This window comes from Syzygium oleosum, unplaced genomic scaffold, assembly GCF_021117445.2.
Source record: "Syzygium oleosum isolate NSW1041296 unplaced genomic scaffold, Sole_v2.1 Sole_v2.35, whole genome shotgun sequence".
NCBI classification, from domain to species: domain Eukaryota; kingdom Viridiplantae; phylum Streptophyta; class Magnoliopsida; order Myrtales; family Myrtaceae; genus Syzygium; species Syzygium oleosum.
This window is the reverse complement of record NW_026607519.1, coordinates 9,837-21,308: the sequence shown is the minus strand read 5'-3', so window position 1 is coordinate 21,308 and position 11,472 is coordinate 9,837. Positions and strand designations below refer to the sequence as shown.

Sequence of the window (11,472 nt, the reverse complement as noted above, 5' to 3'; positions counted from 1 at the left end):
CTAAGTTGGGAATTTGGAGCTTGAGTTCGGTTAACTCCTTAACGTACTCTTGGATTGTGCCTCGTTGCTCAAGGTGATGGAGCTTGCTACGGGCCTCTCATAGAGCAAACTCCGGGAAGAAGTAATCCTGAAATTCCTCGACGAAATTATCCCACATGTTGATGGGATCGGCGCCTCACTTAGTCTCGTCGCACCTATTGTACCACCAAAGCATTGCATTATCAGTCAGGAACATTGAAGCGGTTCTTATATTGGCCATCCTGCTTGAATTTTAATGGCACAAAGTATTGCTCCATGCTCTAAAGGAAGTTGTCCACCTGTTTAGCGGACCGGTTGCCTTTGAGCTCTATAGTCATTTTCATTTTTTCCTTAACAAATTTGATTCAAATGATATAAGCTATATTAAGGTAAATGAAAATTAAATATGTGAATTTTGAAAGAAGAAAATAAAACTAAATGCAAAGTAAACATGCTTGTTCTGATTTTTTTTTTCATCAGAAATATAAACTGTTCATTAATATCTTTTAAAACAAGAACCCACTGGCGGGGTCTCAAAACAGAGCAGATCTCTAAGGGCCTGTGGAGGGCGGGTCAACCAGTTATCGGTGAGTACTTTTTTTCTGTGGGTCTTCACCACCCAGTCGGCCACACTATTACTGGCCCCTTTACAATAGAGTAGCTTTAAATTAGAGAAACTAGAAATCAGGCCACGGGTTTCGCTGATAAGTGCGCGTTGTTCCCATGGTAATTGATCTGAAGACTTCACAGTTCTCACTAAACTAAGACAGTCTGACTCTAAAGTCAATCTTTCGCCCGCACATGGAGAGAGGAATTTCAACGTTTCCACCATGGCCAGGCTTTCGGCTTGCTCGGCGGAGGAAACGAGGACGTTCTTTATGAAGCCATCGATCATAATCCCAGATGAGTTGCGGCACACACAGGCAATTGATCCTTCAAATGATCTAGGTTGGTGCATAGCGTCAATATTTACTTTTGTTTCTCCCCTTTTTGGAGGAATCCATATATCCTCCTCCTCCTTGTTCGTAGCTACTAAGTTTTTGTCCAAATTGCTCCATTTGCTAAAGTTTCTGAGCATTTGTTGCCCTCCTTCGACCAGCGACTTCGGATCCGGGAGGCACCTTCTAAAAACGTGGCTATTTCTTGCTTTCCAGATTTTCCAAAATACAACCGAGACTAGTTCAAATTCTGGTAAGTTCTTTCCGCTGGGTATGTAATTTATCAGCCATTCATAGATTCTGGAAGTTTGATATTTAGAGATCTGGATATTTAGTACAGGATCATCCCAAACTTCCCTCGTCCACTTGCAGAGAAGGAATAAATCCTCCGAGGTTTCGAGCATGCGCTCGGCAAATTGAGCAGGTGGGATCAGGTACAATCTTCCTTCTGTATAAATTTTCCTTTGTCGGGAGAGCATTTTGGCTAAACTCCAAATAAAATTCTTGATTTTGTGGAGAGTTTCCATTTTCCAAATTCGGTTCCAGAGTTTGTTTGGAGTTTGGTGAGAGGAGGAGGCACGATCTGTATTTGCTTTGCTTTCATTTTTGCAAAGAGTATTGTAACCACTTTTTACAGTGTAGTCCCCTTCTCTCGTTCCAGTCCAGACCAGCTTGTCTACATTCATTTGCGGTCTGATATGGACTGTGAGGATCTCACTCACTATCTGTTCATCAAACAATCTTCTCAAGATTGGTTCCTTCCATGTGATTTCCTCCTGGTTTATCAATTCAGCAACCTTTGTTGGATCTCCAACATTAGCTGGTCCCCTATAGCTCCCCTTTTGAGCCATTTGTCTTCCCTGATGTCAATGTTTTTTCCATTTCCTACTGACCACATGATTGAGCCTTCAATTGTTGTTCTCCCCATTAATATGCTCTGCCATCCCCAAGAGAGTCTGGATCCCTTCTCTGCCTTCCAGAAACACTTATCTGGGTAGTAGATTCCTTTTAAGATCTGACTACACATAGTTGTAGGGTTTTTTGCTAATTGCCAGGCCTGTTTCCCAAGCATGGCCTTGTTAAAGGATATTAAATCCCTAAAACCAAGGCCTCCCATATCTTTTCTTTGCTTTAGCAATTCCCACTTCCTCCAGTGTACTCCTTTTTTGGAGGTTTGGTTTTTCCACCAGAATGCTGCTATTTTTTGCTCAATTGCCCGACATACTGACACTGGGATCTTGAAAATTGACATCGCATACTGAGGTAATGCTTGGACAACTGTTTTTATAAGAATTTCTTTTCCTGCTTTAGACATCGTGTTCTCTTTCCACCCTTCCAGCTTCATATTTACCCTCGCTAGGATCCAAACAAACATTTGCTTTTTGGATGCTCCCAATAAGAGGGAATACCCAAGTATTTCCCTATCTTATCAATCTCCGGGACTCTCAATTCTCTTGCCATGTTCCTTCTTAATTCACAAGGGCAATCCTTACTAAAAGATATACCTGACTTGTTCAAGTTAACTACTTGCCCTGAAGCAAAGCAATACTGGTGAAGGATTGCAGCCAGGTTCTGACATTCTTGTAGCTTTCCATATAAGAAAAAGATTGAATCATCTGCAAAAAGTAGGTGAGATAGTACAGGGCAATGTCTATTTAACTTTATCCCTTTTATGGTGCCATCTTGCATAGCTCTCTTCATCAAAGCATCGATAGGAAGTTAGCAACCGGTATGAATAAGTATGGGGATAAAGAGTCCCCTTGCCTTATTCCTCTTGTAGGTTGGAAGTAAGGCAAGGGTTCCCCATTCAACTTGATACTCAATGAGGTTGTCGTAACACATTGCATGATCAAATTCACCCATCTTTCATTAAACCCCATTTTAATCATACATGCCTCCAAAAAGTCCCATTCAATCCGATCATACGCCTTTTGCATGTCTAACTTTAAGACCGCTTGGAATTTTTGTTTTCTTTTTCGAACCCTTAGCTAGTGCAAATCTTCCTGAACAACGAGGATATTATCTTGGATTTGCTGTCCTCCTACAAATGCACTCTGTTCAACTTCTATCAAATCCGGAAGCCATGGTTTCAGCCTGTTTGCTAGCACTTTTAAAATGATCTTGTATGCAAAATTACACAAGCTTATAGGTCTAAACTCTTCCAACTTCTCTCGGTTTTTTACTTTTGGCACCAAAGAGGTAAGCATTCTATTTAATTGGTGATTTAGCACTCCAGTTTGGAAAAATTTACTGACCTCAGAAAATACTTCCAGCTTGATGTCTTCCAAGTAGTGCCGAAAGAACTGGCCATTCAGTCCAAGCTGAAACGTTGCTTGCTTTACCTCTTCTAGCATTACTTCTTCTAGCAGCCTCAGGTTTGTTTCCTCCTTCACACGAGAAGAGCAGTATTCCAGCAGTGGAGTAAAATCTCGAAGCCCAACTGGGCTGTATAACTCTCTGAAGAAGTCATATGTCATCGTTTTTAGTTGTTCTTGGTCACGGGTCCAATGTCCTGCGGAGTCCTTCAGCATTGAAATTTTGTTTCGCTGTCTCCTCTGTATGGTAGTGGCGTGAAAAAACTTGTGTTTCGATCCCCCCACTTGAGCCAATTAATCCTTGAACGCATTGCCCAATACATCTCCTCCTAACTCCATAGCCTTTCAATATCATCTCTCAACTTTGTAGTTGTTCTTTTCCCTTTTATTGAGTTAATTTGTTTGTTATGCGATTAATTTACGCCATTAATTGCTTTATTCTTTCCTACCCATTTGAAAATTTCTTCTTACTCCGACTTTGTAATGCAACGGTGACTTTTCCCGGCTGATCAAGAGACTCTCATTTTCCCCGTAGGAGAAGTCCAGGCCTTATTAATTACTCCTCTGCATTCCTTATACTCTAGCCAAAATGCTTCGAAACTGAAATTCTTCTTCCTCCTCTTTTGGGCTTGAAAAATAGACAATAGGATTGGGCTATGGTTAGAACCAATAGCCGGTAATGCATATACTTCTGCCTCAGGGAATTCTAGCCTCCAAATCAAATTGCTTACTGCTCTATCAAGTCTTTCCTTGATAAGCTCTTCTCCTTCACGATTATTTGACCAGGTAAATGCGCAACCCTTACTTTCAAGGTCCAATAGTTCACATCTATATAGAAACTCCCTAAATTAATGAAGTCTACAACGTTCAGCCAATCTTGTGCCTACCTTTTCCTAATGATACATGATTTCATTGAAGTCCCCCGTGCAAACCCAGGGCAACTGATTTATCTCACTCATTCTATATATTTCATCCCACACCCTGAGTTTTGCTTGGTAGTTTGTAGGTGCATGTACAAATGTCACTCTCATTTTAGTTTTATAATTCACCTCTTCACATACAATGTCTATCATTTCAGCTGAAGCATATACAATGGAAAGAGCAGCAGAAACATCCCACATAATTGCTAAGCCTCCCCTTGTCCCAGCTGGGTTGACAACAAAGCACTCATCAAATTTCAACGTCCTCCTTAACCTGTGGATCTTCTCTTCTTGGTTTTTTGTTTCCATAAGAAATAGTACCTCGGGCCTTTCTTGAGCCACTAAGGCTCTCAAAGCTTGGACTGTCAGAGGTGTGCCCAACCCCTGAAAGTTCCAACTTAAAATCTTCATTTTGACCCCGGTGGCTTATTAAGGTTAGCCACCACAGCCCATTTTTATGTGCCTTCCAATACTTGGATTGGCGTTTCAAGCAGTTGGTCTTCATCTACTAGTAGCATATTGTTCCCTTGAGAGTTATATGGATTAAACCTTTTGATCTTCTTACGCACTGGAGTTTTCTGTCCACTTTGTTTCTTTTTGTTGGAACTAGTTGGTACACTTGTTAAATCAAGTTCCCTGGGGAGAGTCTGGTCTCCAGCCAAGATATCAGGAAATTTCACCAAATGCCCACTCTCAATGGCTAAGTTACATGTTTTAGTAAGTTTACTCTTTCTTTTCTCATTGTCATTCTGCTGAAGTTGCTAGAAGGGGCTAGAACTGCCCTTCTCATAAAGTACTATTTGTCCAGAGTGGGTAGGTATCTCCGGGATACTTTCCTCTTCCATAGGTTCATCTGAGTCTTTGCCATGAAATAACTTCCGGAATGGGCTTTTACTACTTACCTCAGCCTTCAGCCATGAGCCGAATAATCTCTCCTCATCAATGTTTAAATCCTCGACATTAAATGGCACCTCCTCACAGTCAGAGGCATAATTGCCTATTTTCCCACAAGAGAAGCAAAAATACGGGAGCCTCTCGTATATAAAGTCCATCCAGATTTTCTTTCCTCAATTATTAGCAAGCATTCCAGACTGCAGAGGTAAGTTCAAATCCAAAGTCACTCTCGCCCTTCCATAGGACACCATACCTTTAGTCTCTATTTTAGCTTCCTGCACCTGCCCTATATTTCCAGCTACACCACGAACTAATTCCTTAGAAATCCACTCAAAAGGAATCCCAAGAATATGAACCCAGAAATCGCAAGAGTCAAAATTATAACATAAGGCTGTGGTATTTGGTTCCCATTGTTTCAAAATCAAAAGATTATTCATGAAGGACCATGGACCTTGGTCCATCACTCTTTTCTTCGCAGCTTTAGAGTCAAAGGTAATAGCAAAAATACCTTGTTCTAATGGGGTAAAATCAGCATTCTCCACTCGCCATGCTCTACTCATTGTGTTTTGGAAGGCCTGAAAGTTGATTTTAGGGTTTTTGAGAAGTTGCCCTATCAGCGTTAAACGACCATCCTTTGCTTTCGCTGATGCAAGAATTACTTCCACATGTTGAGTGACTTTTTCTGACCACATTCTTCCTAATCTTTTGCAGAGAAGGGCCAGCCTCTGGTCTGAATCTTCACCCGGCTCCATGGTGGTGATTCAAAGTCGTGACTTCTGGAGTTCCCAGAACAGGATCAAGCAAAACTTACTTACCCTTCACAGTGGATTCCCAGCTTCAGAGAAGAACTCTAGGATTAGACGAAAGTGTTCGAAGCTATTTGTGTGCAGTGGATTGAAAGGGTTTTGGGTGGCGGTTTAGTATTTGTAGAAATGGACTGTTGTCAACGATTTATGATTTGTGGTGACTAAAACGGAAGTGGCTGCATTTTGCTTTAAGGGATGAAGTGAGGCAATTAGGGTTTTACAGAAACGAAGCTACCCCATTAGGTAGAGGGAAGCTCTTCCGAGAGATGAGAGGTATGTAAACATGCTTGTTCTGATTAAGTTGTGAATATTATTCTTTTCATTGTAGCGTTTAAAAGTGAATATTAAGTGAAGTTTATTCAATTAATAATGAAGTTATCCTTCAAATGATCTTGAATTGGACGGAGAAGTAATGGACTTATTCACGTAAGCAACAAAAGTTATGCTTCAAATTATAAGCATTATTTACGTAACAAGATACATTTTTCTTTTTACCTTCATTTCAAATCAAATGGAAAATTTATATATCCAAAGATTACTTTATTTTAATTACATTTTTTTAAAAAAAAATATTACATCCATTGGATAAGTCGAAAGAAAGAAATACTCAAAAATGATGATATAAATTTATTTTAATATATTTTACCCTCATGTTTATCTACTTCATTGGTAAAAGACATATAAATATACTTTTTTTTTATCTTTTCTTATTTTATAAATTTATTTTTGTAAGTGACAAACAATTGAAGATGACAAATCACTGAACTAGCATTAATCGTCGAACATAACCATTTGTCATAATTATGCCACGTGGTAATCATAGAAGGCAAATTAAGTATTGTGTAGCGAGCGTAAGAACAAATATTTTCTAACCACTAGGGGTAGCCCTATCTTTTTAGGTGAGCCGGGGGTGGGGACGTTTAGTTTTAAGTGTAGGGTTTGACTCCCACACTTGTAAAGAGGCAAGTCAAAAATCTGAAAGTGAGTTGAGAATTAAAGTAGAACAAGAAAAAAAAAAATCTCGATACTTTAATATTATGTATATAAATAGATAAACATACCCACATGCCATGGACTATTCCAACAACCGCACTAATTTTATCGCCATTAAATTATGTGCTAGTGGCGGCAACGGATAAGCGCAAGCAATAAACAAACATGGTTGCTCGAATAGTTTACCCTTTACACGAAATGGTCGTCCTCATCATCATCATCATCATCAAGAAGACGCGAATGCATCTTTTATTCCAATACATGGATAAAAAGGAGAAAGAAAATGCTTTCTATCTCGCTTCAAGGCCTGCTCGCTGCTTCTGGAGAGATCTAGGAAGAACTCTCGCTTCTGTTGGGCTTGGTCGAAACATAGTCCTGAGGGAGGTGATCAGAACAGAAAGTTTCACTGAAAAGCTACGAAGGAATTCGGAAGGATCGTACGAAAGATGGCAAAAAGAATCACAGTGATGAATTACCTGGTGAAATGCATAGCTAGGGACCCAATCGTTTGTCGCCGGATTGCTTCGGATTGCCGGCTTGCGATCCCGGCCGTTCGCGAAACCGTCGCTTTCGCACCGAATGTCGTACCCACCGGTTTGGCCGCCTTCTTCGAGAGCCCTGATGAACCCACTTCCCGTCTGACTCATCAAAAAACGAACCTCTGTCAATCTCAAACGCCAAGCACCTGAGAAGTAAAAAGGAAGCTCGGAAGAAAAACATGGAACGTGGGATCGGTCGAGCGATCGTTAATCACCGCGTGATGCTGTTTGTCGATCGATTCCAGCTCTTTGTAATACTGGGTCTCCACGAACTCAACCTGCACGTCCATGGAACCCGGTCCCGGAGCGAACAGGCCCTGACAATATGTACACGAAGCCATTCAACTCTGACCACTCTCGAGTCTCGATCAGGATCAGCAGATGCAAACACAAAAAGTTCGTGGATTCATTATTACCTCTGGAGACTGGGACTGGAGAGATCTGAACTTGTCGAGCTCGGGAATGTCGTGCTCGAAGCTGCCGGAAGAGTCGATGGGGGACGATGACGAATCGGGTTCGCTGCGGCTGGGCTTGAGAGGGCGCTTCGGGGCCAGGGAATCGAACTGGGCTCGGACCTGATCGGCGATCTTGAGCTGCTCCTCCGGGTCCGGCACCTTGTCGCTGCGGCTCGGCTTCGTCACCATCGTCCACTGACCCACCATGGTTTTCTTCGGAGCTTGCCGGTTGCTTCTCTTTCTTTTGCTTTCCTGAGGATTTTGGGGTCTCAAGTTCTAAGTGTGTCTAGGGGCGTGCCTATTTGAAAACCAGGGGCCACCTTGAAACCGCTTCATTGGACTTCGAAGCGAATCTTTCTTTGACAAAGATGAAAGAAAAACAAAAGTAAAGAAAAGAAAAACAAAAAAAAAAAGAGAGAGAAAGAAGAAAGAAAAAGAAAAAAATAAAGAAAAAAGCCCTTGGACGAAAACACCTTTGGCTGTAAATAAGATTTGACCGGCCAGTGAATTCAATTTCCTTTTTGAAATTAAGTTGGTCACTTAAGATCCTTATTTGAAATAATATCCGCTTTTGATCCTTTTTTGAAAAAAAAATGGTCCCGTTTGAAATGCTTATTTGAAATTTTCTTCATTTTTTATGAATGAATTCATATAAGCCTAGTGTGTCACATCCTGTAAACAATGTGTGATCCACGTGGGATCCATCAGAATCAAAGGCGTGATGCATTAGGTTTACATGTAACGGAACACCAAACAATTTTTCATGAAGGTGGGTCCGATTTTGTACCCTAAAACTGATTATGAGCAAGGCAGAGCAACACAAGAAAGCTTGGATAGTGGAATAACACCGCAAGTCGAAATTTCAACCTTTTCAGTGTGGGTCAAGATAGGCCTATTGATAGAATTTGTCTTGGAAAGTTAGGCCCGATCCCGATCTATTTGGGCCAAGTTGATAATGGAAAAATAGGTGACCACGATGAGATGTGAGAGACATGATGCAAGTATATCTTCTCATTTTTCATTAAACACCCTATTAGCTCTCATGCCCTCGCCATATCTATTCGCTTTGCAATTGCTTTTGGCGCTCATTTTTACATTAAATTATGATAATATTGGATAAATATCGATGTTGTGAATGAGATATGCAAATAACATAATGAAACAATCTATTTCTTTTTTACGCACTGTGATTACTGCCAAAATATCATTATACTTCCTAAGTTTTTAATCTTCTTAGCGACCTTGAAATGATATCTACAAAAAGTTGGTTGGTGTGTAAAAAGACGATCCCCTACAATTCGAGTTGAAAGCGAGGAAAGATATATGTGTGTGTATTTGTGTTTGTAAGACATGTAATCAGCAAGTACAAAATTCGGGAAAGAAAAATGAAAGACTTGATTTTATGAATTTCCATCTTGAGTGTTGGTAGTTTACTTGTTCTGGAAACTCAGAAGTTTATTAGTAATGGAGAAGAACAGTTTTTTTTTGGTCAAGAGAAGAAGAAGCAGTTTGGAGGTTGTTTTTTTGGGTAATATCACGAAAAACCTCAAACTTTTTGTGACAAATTTACCAAAAACTAATTTTTTGACCACAAAAAACTCCAAACCGATACACCTGTGACAAATTTACCCTCCGTTAGATTGGATTAATACTACGAAAAATCACAAACTGGTAAAACTATGACAAAAGGAGGGATAAAACTCTAAACTGATACACCCGTTAATAGTTACGTGACATTCAACTTAGCAATTTGACGATAAAATTTAATAGAAACTAATGGAGGATAAAATTATTACAGGTGTATCAGTTTGGACGGTATATGCGAAATAAAATCTAGATATATGTAACCTACAATGCCTCTAGTTTAAAAGTGTAGAGGGGACGTAACAAGAAAAATGGATAAGGTTTGTACAAACTGTATGTTTTATTTGGCATTGAATTTTGCCATTATTGGCGAATTTGATTCTTGAGATTTTTTAAAATGGATGATGGGCTTTTAAGCAAATATTTAGGTATCAACAGTAACCTATCTTTGAAGGAGATCTTAAACCTTCAAAGAATAACACCTTAGTCTTACCAGCAAAACATACGATGGAACGTGAGTATGGACTATTGACACTTGACTTTCACTTGCAATTCAACATGCATTTTTTTTAAAGAAAATCATCTTAGGGATCTAATTAGCCGATAATGACAAAATTTGACCCCTGACCAAAAACAGTCACTTTTTAACCATGCATCCATTTTTGTCACTACATCCCTTCTTCCCGTCGGAATTAGAAGCATTTTAGTTCCTTAGTTTATAGGTTTCATTCCATATAGGTCATTCATGCATTCCATGAAAATTAAAAATTGAATTCTACGTTAAACGGTAGGATTCGACCTTTGACCCTATGCCAATCCGGAAACATCTGCATTTAGGAACTAGGCACCGCTTCTAAATGTTGAGGAAAACTCCTAATAATTTTGAAGTTGACAAAACCTTCCACATAATTATAAGTCTGATACTTATTCTGAACTAATTTATTCAAGGTATTTATATTATGGAAACTCGGAAAGGAAGTTATTCGGACTTTACAAGTTTGTCAAGTATGTTTTGAAGACCCACATAATCTAGGTTAGAGATTCGGACGCGAGAAGTTATTCGGATGCGACGCGAAGTTATTCGGATGGAGACGCGAGACGAGAAATTATTCGGGACGCAGAATTTCTTCCGGACGCCTTGAATTCGAAACGAAACACAACAACTAGTGATCGGCATGGATTTCCACTGAAAGGAATGTTACGATTGTCTCAATCTCAATCAAATTGATTGACAATCAAACATTACGACAAGAATGCATTTCAACGGACAAAGCTCTACTTATGGAAACCAAGATTCTGATTGTATGGGTGACCAGAATCAGCGGGATTCAGAATCTGTCATCCAACGGCTACTCAATCCTTATTATACAAATCTGTCTAAGGTGAAGATTGGAAGATGATCCTCTGAAAGCTGTCCAACGGCTAGTAAAAGAGTATTTAAGGAGATCAACGAGCAGCAGAAGGAATACAGAATCAAGAATCAACAAGTCCAAAGTCTGAGCATATTCCAATCATTTCTCTTGTCGTTCTGAGCCAAATATTAAGATCTTGAGGGACGCTTTGTAAGAGTGATTGTGTGAGATAGAGAGTCCTATCATACACAAGAGTGTTAACACTCAGAAGTTGTAATTCCTCTTGATTACATAGTGAAATCCAACCGGTAGGCTTTAAGCGTGGGAGAGTAGACGTAGGCTTGCTATAAGCCGAACCACTATAAACTTGTGTGCAGATTTTCTATCCCTTATCTCTTTATTTACATTCTGCACATCAAGAGCATTGTCTATATATACTGTTTTGAATCTGAATTTTATTCAGACTCAACTGTGTTCTTTAATTTCTGCATAAATTGACAAAATTGTTTAAGATCACCTATTCACCCCCCTCTAGGTGATCCTTGCTAGCTACATCACTAAAAACAACCAAATATCCATACATTCCTACGCCTCCCTGCAAAACAAATTCCAGCATTTATAACTTCCAACCTACATCCAACATTTAACACATTTGTCA

At 39.7% G+C, this 11,472-nt stretch overlaps 2 protein-coding genes across 3 annotated transcripts; one reads left to right on the top strand and one right to left on the bottom strand.

Annotated features, from left to right (window-relative positions):
* Window positions 1–828: 828 nt before the first annotated feature.
* Window positions 829–5,164, top strand: LOC130135594 (uncharacterized). Of its 2 annotated transcripts, none has more exons than XM_056305127.1 (3): window positions 829–966; window positions 1,048–1,209; window positions 4,802–5,164. In XM_056305127.1, the coding sequence occupies exons 1-3, from the start codon at window positions 849–851 to the stop codon at window positions 4,945–4,947; spliced, it is 426 nt and encodes a 141-aa protein (XP_056161102.1). In that variant the 5' UTR covers window positions 829–848; the 3' UTR covers window positions 4,948–5,164. The 2 variants fall into 2 exon arrangements, 1 of the variants encoding a protein (XP_056161102.1); XR_008814891.1 differs by lacking the exon at window positions 4,802–5,164 and adding an exon at window positions 1,292–1,310 and having other exon boundaries at window positions 845–966; window positions 1,118–1,209.
* Window positions 5,165–6,964: 1,800 nt separating this feature from the next.
* Window positions 6,965–8,175, bottom strand: LOC115676940 (uncharacterized). Its single transcript, XM_030599976.2, has 4 exons — window positions 7,840–8,175; window positions 7,639–7,740; window positions 7,361–7,522; window positions 6,965–7,259 (listed from the first exon to the last, which is right to left on the bottom strand). The coding sequence occupies exons 1-4, from the start codon at window positions 8,083–8,085 to the stop codon at window positions 7,215–7,217; spliced, it is 555 nt and encodes a 184-aa protein (XP_030455836.1). The 5' UTR covers window positions 8,086–8,175; the 3' UTR covers window positions 6,965–7,214.
* Between the last annotated feature and the right edge of the window lie 3,297 nt (window positions 8,176–11,472).